Raw genomic sequence first — 11,647 nt, forward strand, 5'->3', positions numbered from 1 at the left:
TACAAGATTTTGCTTATTATTGGGTTAAGTTTAAAAATAAAAAATATTAGTTTAAGACTGAAAACTTTGCACATTAACATCTCAGGCACTGATGTATTATCAAGTTTTTGGAAGTTACACTCAGCACTGATGGACGTTATACAGACTGGTGCAACTGTTGATTACAGGTCTAACAGCAGAAATAACTTCACTGGAACAATATTAGCTCCAGAACAATGTCTTAAGAGAGCAGGCTGGAAAGTATTTATTTATAGAGAGGAGAAAAAAAAAAAAACAAACCATCTAACAATGCCCTTATCCATGCCCTACTTGTATCTTCAAAGTTACTTTAATGAAACTACAAGCTGAGCAGCTTTATAATTCTTAACACAAGTTCTGTATTACAGCTGCTAAGTAGCCAGCAGAGGGAGCATCAGTGTTTCAATTTACTCCAAAGTCACTGAAATACTTCAAAAACCAAATTATGGCACAGATCTCAAGTCTAAACAGATTCAGATGTTTCATACAGAATTGTAGATTTAGCCTAAGTTTCTAATATTCTTTTCAATGTAAACAGATTTTTGATGAAAGATCTCCCAACTCCTCTTTATATATTCAGACACTGGCTTCTCTTCCCTATTTAGAAAAGCTTAACCAGCAACTTCCAATCATAGCTCCCCACCTCATGCCCATACACTTTCTATTGAAAAGTGTTCTTAAGAAGCTTAGGAAAAAAACCACTGATTTCAGAGCAGTTCTCTCAAACACATTCCACTGAAGGACGAAGTGAGACAATTGCCTCATCCTACTAATGCAGGATTCCTCTGCCCCAGGCTGTTTGACTAGGAAATAGTTTTCTTCTAATGAAAAGTTAGAAGCAATTCAGTAAATAACTGCTTCTCTCCTTAGTTCTTCACATGCTTGTCATTCAGTGTTTTAAGTATCAATTTTCAAGTTTTCTCCTGCATGAAAAGTCTAGGAAAAAAACCAATCTACTGCATAAGACTCATCCAGACTTCAGCAGAGCATATTCAATAGAAAAAATAACAATAATTAAAAAAAATTGTCTATAGTTATCCTTACTGTCAACTGGGCAGGCCTTGTTTGCTTATCCCACAAGTATCTGAACTAAATAAACCCTATTAGAAGGGTTTACTCAAGTTTAGGTACCGACACCCTATATATAACCACAGAAAGTTACAATGGTGTGGTACACAAGTACTATTCAGCATGTGCTTTTAACTGTCACATTACTCATGAGCAGTGAAGCTACAGATTATGAGTTTACTTCAGCTATCACATACCAAGTTTTTCATTGGGTGTATGCCAGCAGCTGCAATGCTGCATGTTTTATTTTTAACAAGTCCAGCTATACAGGTAGTAAAAAAAAATATGCAGGGAGTAGGGGAACACAGCACAGGCGGAATGTCACTATACAAAATCTCAATGAGAAAGAGTAGTTCTGTGTAGCCAGGACTCCTTAACATTTAAGCTGTTTAGACTTCCTCTTCTGTCCAGTGCCATTTACTATGAGACCGTAGGCTCGGTTTTGAACTCTACTCTGTATTCACCTACCCGAGTTGAAGGGGGCATTCAAATTAGGGTTTTCTTCCAACTTTTCCAGTCCACTATGAGGAGGTAAATAAGCACAAACAACTGAGCTCAAATTCATCTAGCCCTCCACTGCTAACTGACTGATAAGACCCACAAGTCTGCTCAACCTCCCCACCCAATTTCTTCTGCACTAGCCTGCTTAAAGACTATTTGCACTCTTTTCTTAACAGAACAGTAACATCCACCCATACCAAATGACAGTCTTTTCAGCTGTGTACATCTGGACTAAGACTAGTGCTGCACACAACCCAAAAGTGACTAACAAGTCTGTTCACACGATACCACCAACCAATTCAGCCCCACCACCCTTCAGAGCCTCATAATCTTTGAGCCAATACCACACAGCACACAACAGTTGCATATAATTCTGCAGAAGGAGTATGGTCACTTGACATATTAGCTGCAAACTTAAGATCCAATTTCAGAGGAAGAGGGAAAGGGAGAAAAAGATAACAAAATTCCCTATCTTGCACTTTTATTCTCAGCAAGGTATATGACTACACACATTTGCTAGCCAAAAACATTGAGTTTTTCTTGGCTTCCAGCAGCTGTAAATTTTTGTTGGTGGGGTTTTTTTGTTGTTGTTTGTTTTAAACATAGCAGTCAGGAGTTGAAAGGTAAAAGGTTTAACTAATGAGAGAGTTAGAGTTCCTGAAGAATTTGGCATAGTTTTGAAATTAGATAATTTGATTAATCAAGTGTTATTCCTTTGATCAACTACTGGCAATTAAAACATGCGAGTTGCAAAATATTGCATCTATACTGCACATGTAGAAGACTGCAAGACAAAACACTATTATTACCTAATGTTATTAGTGAAATTGGATTACAAAAAAATTTGAGTAAGCACTCATCACTTGAAAATGACACAAAAATAGATCACTGTATCCCCTTCCTTTTATTCTGTAAATGGGTACCTGAAGACTAGGAAGCTTTGTTTGTTGATACCTGAATTAAATAACTATTACACTGAAGCTGGAAGGGATTTCTGGGTGAACAGTGATTTAGAAAAAAGTAATCCTTAAAATACAAGAACCTCAAGATTCAGACACCCATTATAAACACCACCATGAGCAGAAGTTGTCTGAATAAATTAAGGAATATTTTGTGTGTTGACCTATGTATGTGTGTTGATTTGTAGGAGTGAAATCTGTTCAACTTGTACACTAAAAGTCCAACTGAAAATAAACAAACTAGTTATGGATCTCCATAACTGTGTTGTATTACCCAAGCTCACATAGTGACATTACCTGCTCTAAGAGACACCCATAGCAAAAGCCTATCTATACATATATACACATACTATCTAAATAGGAAGTATCTGGCATTTACCATACTATAAAGTAGTGAGAAAAGTCACTGATCTGAAAATGCACCAAGCTATTATCACGTCAGATTTCAAGTCAATGAATGGTTTCTATACAAGTCCTTTACTGTGGCACAACTCCACTACTTACTAGTCAGATTAATAACACTGTAAAGATCCTAAGTAACCTAAGCTGTGGAACAGAATATTTAGTGACACTGTCACATCACAAGGACAGAAGAGCCACCAACTACCAAATCCAGTATTTAGCCAGCAGTCTGAAAACCTGAGGTGCTTCTGTAAAATCTCTCTTTCACCAAGACAATAGAACTAATATTATTTATAAGTAAAGGGGAAGTGGTACATATAGCAAGATCTAAACTTGCTACTTATTATTTTTCTTCTTAGGAGAAGCTTTCCAACAAATTAATGTCTACTCTAGTACTGCTGCTACAAGCGTAGTTGAGAAAAAATATTACATAGATAGCTAGTGCATGTGCTTACACACACACACACTTCTGTATATAAAAATGTAGGCATATACAGGAGTACATTACTACATGTACTTCATGTACTATATTTAAATCAGTCATTAAACAGTTGTATTTTAAATGTGTACCTATATCTATAGATATCAAACCAAATAGAAATACAATGTATATGTACTTAAAAATATTTATTAAAAAAATACACAAATAAAAAACAAAAGAAAACTTTTTTCAAAAAAAAATTTTGTTTTTTTTTAGAAACTGTTTTTTTATTGAATCAAGTTGTTCACAAACATCCAACAGGATGACATCAGTCTATTTGACTAAAAAACCTGTCAGGTTTCCAAAACTAAACATGTTAAGGTTGCCTATTATTTTCCCCTAAGAGGAAAGCTGTCAAGAGGAGCAGCTGTCAGGTCAGACAAACAGCTTTTAGCAGACCATAACTTTTAATGTTATCAGACAGGCTAAAACAAACAGCTATAGTTAATTCACATGATTTTCATGCTGTATTAGAATAGGTTTTCTGGAAGAACTTTTAAAAAACAGCATAGCCCACTCAGTCAAATGTGATTATGTTTGAAGTAGTTAGGTGTTTAGTGAGCACATCACCTGCAGTTAGTAGCCATTCCAGATGCCACATAGTTAAACATACCTGGTTGTGTTCAGTCACTCTTCTTTGTTTGAGTGCTACTGGAGTCTTCATCCTGGCTTTCAATGGTTCTCTCTTCTCAAGCCTCAGCTCAGTCTTCGGATCTGTAACCGGTTTTACCGTAACTAGTTACTATAACACTACTGGTTGTTATATCAGTTGTTTAAACCAATTCTATTTTAATAAAAACTCATTTTAAGAGGCTATATAACTCTGTTTTGAGTTACCTTTTCCTTAAAAGGTTGAGAGACAGAGGTAAATTTCTGCATTGGATGTAAAAGAACAGAGGCTTTTGAAGAATAACCTAAAAATTACTTTAAAACACAGACCCAAGTATTTCAGTTTTGTTCTAAAACATCTACATTTCAAATAAGTTTTGTCCAATCCAGCAGTTCAATTTAGAAAATGGTATCAAGATGCAATTACTTTAACCAAAGTATTATTATACTATTGATCATAGTAAGGGGATTGAAGTTTTTCAACTGTTAGTTTAGTTTCCTTTAAAATAGGTCCTTTTCTATAAAACTCCTTTTTGATGCAGAAGAAGGGTGAGTGGTTAGCAGTCATCTCACCAGTAAGAGGATGTATTATTTCCACCCCCTTTCTGAAATTCTAATAGTATTACAGCAACATATTTATAGTTCATTTACTAACATGCTTTAGCTTTTTAAGCATTAATGTCTATATATATATATATTTTTTTTTTTTTTTTTTGGCAGGGGGATGTGTGTGGTTTTGGTTTGTTTATTTGTTTTGCCATTCCCCCTCTTCCCCTGCAGTGTTTGAACAGTTTGGTAATTATATGAAGCGCATGTAACTACAAAGAGATCAATGTCAGTTGTGACTGGGCTCTTGTCCGCCCCAATAAATAAATCAATCTCTAACATCCTTTCCCCCTCTGAACACGCAAGCAATTAAAGTTCAAAAACAAGCCCAAATACACAAAGGAAATGCATTGAGTTCCTAGTTGTATTTCAACCCTTTCTGTCCTATTTCAAAAAACAAAACAAAACAACCCCACAAAAAACACCACACACAACACACAAACCACCCACAAAACAAGTACCTAACATTCAATTCAAGACATTCTTTAAAGCCTACACTGTTTTTACTTTCTGTAAGATATATGATGGTGTGTTTTAGGTTCCACTTCTCCCACCCCTATACTTTGTTGATGTAAATTTGATATTAAAACTGCAAAAACTACATCTAAGACCAATCAATCCACCCCAAACTAAATCCATAAGAAACGTCCATAAGGAACAAGCGCATAAAAGGGATTGAGTCATACATGAGAGACATTAAATAACATTAAAGTACTAAAGTTTATTAAACATTCATATGTTATCCCATAGTAAATAACTACTGTAAGCACCGTAAGACAAAATTGCACTTGCATTTAAAGATGAAGTGCAAAGAACATTGGAGCATTTTAATATACAGTTCTCCTAACTATCAGGTTTACAGGCTCCAGTCTGGGGAAAATGCACAAAAAGGAACAGTTTAGTAGCAAAAAGTTTCCTTTCCCAGAACAGACACATGGATCACTGTGCTAGTACTGCACGATCAAGCACATGACTTGCATGGTCTGCAGCAGTATCTTAAAGACTCACCTAACAGCAAGATCATTTCTTCTACTGCAAGTATGACTGATGTATAATTTGAGTAGCTTACATGAAAGTTGCACTTAAGTCTTACCTTCTTCATTGTCACTGTACTGGTCAGAATCATTATTTCCATTCTGTCTTGTGTCCTCAGTAGTTGAAGAAATTGCTGGGAGGGGCACAGGTGTCTTCAGTTCTGGACCTTGCTCCATCAGTTTCAACAGTTTTTTCTCATAAAGTTTCCTAGTAGTAGCTATAACAAGGAAGGATATATGCTAAAGATACAGTTTGCAGCTTTCCTGACTTGACAGCTCTATATTCCTTTGGAGTCTCTGAATGTATGTTTTCCATTTTTAATCCCTCTGTATGGCCCAAAGCAGATACCTCTAGCTGTGTCACTCTACCTCTAAGGTACCTCTAAACTTTTGGTTTAAGAGAATTCGTAACATAAACTTAGACCTGCTAGCACACTGAAAGTTACAAGCATTTATTTATGGAAAGGGAAACTTACCTGCTTCTTAAATGTTTTGTTTGGTATGCTGCAATACACCAGTTGTGATGCCCTCACAAGACTTTTAGTGAGATTGATACTGCAAGGGCAACAGTTTCCATGCAGATTCTACTGCTACCCTTTACCTTGGAATTAACATTAGTTTAACCTTTGTTAAGGCACTTTTTAGGTTTAACCTTTTATTATCAAGTCTAGCACATACTTCCATGTTAGGACTGAGCTGGCAAAGATTTGTAGAGGTATGCAGAGCCCGAGCTGTTAGCTGTATAAAGTCTAACCTTATAAGATTTCAGATGAGAGGAAGTCATCCTTAAAAGTAAGGGTCAGACTCTCACAAGAAGCAGAATCCATACCCTGTAAGAACTAAGGCATTTACTTAAACCAAATTTGAACATTTTTCCAGTAGACTGCAGAGGCAGCTGAATTTTTCAGAAACTTGAGCACTATCCAAGAAGAATAGGTTGAACAGGAAGACATACAGAAACAGTTAACAGAAAATATTATGCATAAGACTATGGATACACGCAGGACTCCAGGCTCCATCACTGGCACTTCCATCCACTCAGGATTTCAAGAACATTCCACAGAAGGCTCAGCACGCTACAGGTGACCATCTCTTTTTGAAGAGTTGCAAAATCAAAGTTCCTTGCCATTAGGCTAGTGCACAGTCTTAAAAGGCAAGGAGCTTTGATCTCACATCACAGATGAGTGCCCAAGGCAGGAGATTAAGCTAGGGTCAGGACTTCTCCTGATGTAGGTTAACATGCAGAATAGGACGCTAGATTCAAGAGGCCATTAAAAAAAAAAGTCAGCAGAGGAAAATGTTACTGCACAATGCGGTGATTAGGAAATGCTCTAGGGAAGGGTATGTTCCACGCCCTCATTCTGCTCTCAATGCTATTAGCTTATTACATAAGATGTATTTCCTATTTAAGCAGGCCCCAGATCTCAACCGCTGTATCAGAAGACTTAATTACTCCAGCGCTGAACTTTAACTAATAGTTACACAGCTGCAGATCATAAGTTGGAACATTTCCAGCTGGCCTAGAACACAAAAGGAACAAACTAGCTTGCCTACATTGCCCACGCTGCAATGCTTCAAATCTTTGCAAAGTAAATTAAATAGTTCAATGAAAACATCTTAAGCGGGAAGTAGGATTGCAACAGTATTGGTACTACACTTAAAAAGCAACTGTATCAGAGAAGCTTAGCTCACTCAGAAGAGGTTTAATGACAAATATGTTCAACAGACAAGTATTTGCTAGTTCAGTTGACCTACCTACAATCGGGCCGGGATTTAGTCCATACTTCACAAGCTGCTCTTGAAGATCTTCATTACTCATCTCTGTTATATCTAGGTCATCCTTCTCCTCTGGCCTGGGTTTGTCAGTTTTCTTCGTGGCTTTCTGTGAGTGTGCAAGGGAGAAACAAGAAACAGTGTTTCCAGTTAATACAGAACACATTTTTCTTCTACAGAAACAGAAAGACAGGAGAGTCCTAAATATAAAAAATAGAAAATATTCTCCCCCCACCAAAGCCTATGTGAAACACTTCAAACATTCACACCTACTGAACAAACATGCACAGTTTTCCTACCTATATTAGGAAATACCCATTACAAGCCTCCTCTACAGTTAAAAAAAAAATCTCACCCATTACTCTGATCCTGTGTTTTAATTTGAAGTTCAAGTATACAACAGGAAAGGATTTCTTTCCTATGACTGAAAAGGTAAGCTTCTAGCTTTCTCATCATCACTACACTAAGCTACAAATATTTATGTTCCATTGGCATTTTTTCACATTATTGTTCTACCCAGTAGGTCACCACTTCTTCCTCTAACAATATGGAAGTCCTTTGGTAGCCACACCCTCTCAATCAAGTTCCCCAAATCCTCATTCCCACTTATCCTGGTGTTCTCTGTAAGATTACATGATGTTAGAAAGTGAGGGCAAGAAAGGTAAAGCCAGAAACGCCTCCAAATTTTCAAAATCCAGCTTGTCTGCTTAGGCCTCTGCTACTGTATCTCTAACAAATCCTAAATCCAACTCTGGCAACACTACTTGAACAGTTGGTAACACACCACCACCACATACAGATGGTTAACAAAATAATCTGCCAAGATGCTACCCCTAAATTAGCGGTTTCGGCCACATCCAAGCGGAGTGATCGCAACATTCGTTCAACTTGGGAAGCCTTTGTTACTACAAGAGGCATTTCAAGCTCCAAGATCTGCAAGAGAGGAGGCAAGACAGAAAAAATACGCTTAGGATCTCCTTGCTCCCAACGAAGAAAGACCTTGATACTGCTTTGAAATAAGCCATATTTCTATCTCAAAATTGTAGGATATAAACAGATACAACTTCTACGCTTAACATTTTTCTCAACTTGGTTGCCCAGAGGGCCTAGCTGGGTTTTCTGGTACTTACCAAAGACTAAAATTTCCCATACAAATATGTTATAGCAGTCAGTCACAATTAGCAGTTTTTTTCTTTATTCTTTATGTATTTAGTGACATAACACTAAAAGACTGTGAGACGTCAACAGTATCTAGCTAGCCATCAATGCCAGTTCAATATGGGTTTGCACACAAGCTTAGTCTTGCCTCAACTGTCTTGATATTTTAAAGGTAAACAGGGACTGTATGAGGATTTCCCAAATATAACTCATTCCCTAATTAAACTAGATTTTCCTTTAACTCCTGGATTGTGAAAATCCCAGCATGAAGAACTTAAAATCAGCTCCTGGAAAGCAACAAAATTTCCAAGGGTTCATGTTATTTCTTAATTCTAAGAAATAGAATCCAAGCAGCCTGAAGAAAGGACAGGGGCCCTACAGTGGCAGATCTCACTAATGACAGATTTACAACTCACTTTATCAATCATTCCATTCCTTTATCACCTAAAAATCTGCTTAGTTTTTCAAGCAACAGAGCCTACTTATCTAGTACACAAAAATACCAACCAACCTGCAGCTATAGGAGACTAGTATTTACTTTTGAAAGTGTTGGTCATAATACTATTTCAAGTTAAGTATGACATTAACAAGAATTTCATATTCAGTGCATTTTTTTCTTGGACTACTGAACTGTCAAACAGTGGAAGAGTTCCAAAACACATGCTGGGTTTTCTTGTTGAGATCTGTTTAGACTATTGACAGCTCTGTTGTTTGCACACAGGACCAAACAGATTAACCAAGATGATACTTCCATATTTCACCACCTACCATGGTGCAGGAAATCAACATTTCAGTTGCACTTCAAAGAAAATGGAAACCTAATATAACCTATCGCTACCTTTGCATCACTTAGAGCCTACAGAAGACACTGTAACAATATACACCAGAAGAACTACTCAGCATTCTACTAGACATTTTATAGCAGTTTTATCTATTAGAAATCTAACTTCAACTAATGAGTCATTCAGTCCTTCAACACAAGTAAGCTCACATATCTCATAGGGTCTTTGGCATTTCTTTTTCTTCTAAGTACCATTTCACTTTTTCCTGCAGTATTACCACACATTGAGACCAGATCAGAATAGTCAGTTTCAGCAGAAAAAAAAGAGCAGGGATAGGATGAGAAGTCCAAGGTAATCTATGTTCTTCAACAATATGACTAGATGCATTGATTACCTTGTGTTCTGGGAAGTCTTCAACTTTTGTTTTTGAATACCCATTTTTAAAGCAGAAGCAAATTACTTCACTTGTACAAGAAGAAAGTTGCCATTAACTACTCGCTGGACTACAAGATCAGTCTCTAGAAACATAAAGGGGGATAGAAGAATTTCTTTCATACCTTGGCTGTGATATGACAGCATTAACATTGCCAACAACATGAGCTTTAATGACCACTCCTAGTATAGCATAAAGCACCACTACACTTCCTGTACATCGTCATAACTTAACCATGGGACTGCCCGGTGAGACAGATCAAAATAGCTAGCTTTAAAATTTGTCATTGCAAATTAAAACTAAACAAAAAGAACCACACCCACATTTTCCTGGTCTGGTGATCATTAGTAAACTGTGGTGCAGAGGTGAAGTGCTTAAAATGAAATTGTGCCAAACACCAGGATTTGCTGAAGTAATGTGCTGCAGCTGACCGCTTTGCATGTAAGGTAAATATTCTTGCAATGCTATACCCAGGCCAATAAATCCTTATCTGAAGACCTTCTAATTTCATCCAGAGCTAGCAGCAATAAAAAATATTTCTAGTCATTGCCCTTTTCTAGAAAGTAAAAGATGGAAGAGGATCTTCATAGTTCAATTGAGAGATACGTTCACACCAAAGAGATGGCAATTTGGTTAGTGGTATCTGTCAGGCCCCAACCCTTAAACAAGTACTGAAGTGAATGACGAGCATGGAGCTCCCACACAGCATTCTCAGTTCTAGGGCCACAGGAAAACATGCGTAAAGAGAAATTAATCTTCTCAGAGCATCATCTCTCCACAGCAACAAGCTTTCACTTTCACTAATGAGAGGAGCAGAAAATGCAAGTGATGAGAATTCAGACCTGGAAGCTATCCCTTAACTCAACTTTGTCAAAAACATACCAGCCACAGATCAGTTCATCAGACAAACCTTACAGCTACCTTTACTAGCTCTAGCACTACTCCACAAAGCACAAGCATAAGTAACATCTTAAATAATACAACAGACAACTATGGGACATCACCAAAAGAAGTATTTTCAAATCTGAACTTAAATGGCACACACATTAAGATATTCAAGGACTTTAATCCCAAACAGGTGCAGCTTCATCACTAGAAGCAGAAAGGCTCAGGGCTTCTTTACTGTTTCTCTGAATGAGGTTAAGACAGGCTAAGAAAGCCCAACTCACGAACAGAATGCTCTTTAATTCTCCCATTTGTAAAGCATCCTCTCTGGTAACAAATAACAGTATTTGTCCAAGGGGAAGGGAAGATAAGGAACTACATAGGCCAAGTCTCAATAATAGACTTATACCTACTTCCCTTGCACTTTTTACTCTATCATACGTAAACATTTCCTGCAATAGAATTATTATTTTTTTAATCAAGTCCTACTGAACTTTTTAAACTCAAAGGCCTCCAGATAATATTTACCAAAAGCTACAGGACAGACAAAATAAACAATGAAAAGGAAATTATGCAGCAGTAATTCAGAGATACTGATACACTAAACTTTAAGAATTCTCTATCTTTTAACCTTAATAAATTAAAGTTCTAGACTTAGAATTTCCAAGACTATGTAGAGTAACAGTCCTAAATTATAAGATCAGGGACTACTTAACCCTTCCACCCTCTCCCTCCCCCAGACATGTAATTCCATGTTACTCAGTGAAGGGAATGTACCCACTTGGAAAAACAGATGAACTGTGCATAGAGGAAGAGTTGTTTCCAGAGAACCTAAGTGAAAGAGTAAAAATTCACAACAAAAAACCAAATCAAGAAACCAAACTAACAGATGGTCTCATGGCTCAATCAACTGAATGCTGACCTGGAGATTTGGCTTG

At 37.0% G+C, this 11,647-nt stretch overlaps 1 protein-coding gene across 1 annotated transcript in view; it reads right to left on the bottom strand.

Moving 5' to 3' along the window:
* The window catches only part of LOC104520465 (lamina-associated polypeptide 2, isoforms beta/gamma), a 15,368-nt gene extending 6,331 nt beyond the window's left edge, over nt 1–9,037 (bottom strand). Inside the window, exons 1-5 of the mRNA XM_010162161.2 lie at nt 9,026–9,037; nt 8,283–8,384; nt 7,434–7,560; nt 5,738–5,896; nt 4,043–4,143 (exon numbers count right to left, since the gene is read on the bottom strand). Coding sequence (XP_010160463.2) covers nt 4,043–4,143; nt 5,738–5,896; nt 7,434–7,560; nt 8,283–8,384; nt 9,026–9,037 — 501 coding nt within the window. The remainder of the gene's footprint in view (nt 1–4,042; nt 4,144–5,737; nt 5,897–7,433; nt 7,561–8,282; nt 8,385–9,025) is intronic.
* Between the last annotated feature and the right edge of the window lie 2,610 nt (nt 9,038–11,647).

This window comes from Antrostomus carolinensis, unplaced genomic scaffold (genome assembly GCF_000700745.2).
Source record: "Antrostomus carolinensis isolate BGI_N321 unplaced genomic scaffold, ASM70074v2 scaffold9602, whole genome shotgun sequence".
Lineage (NCBI taxonomy): Eukaryota > Metazoa > Chordata > Aves > Caprimulgiformes > Caprimulgidae > Antrostomus > Antrostomus carolinensis.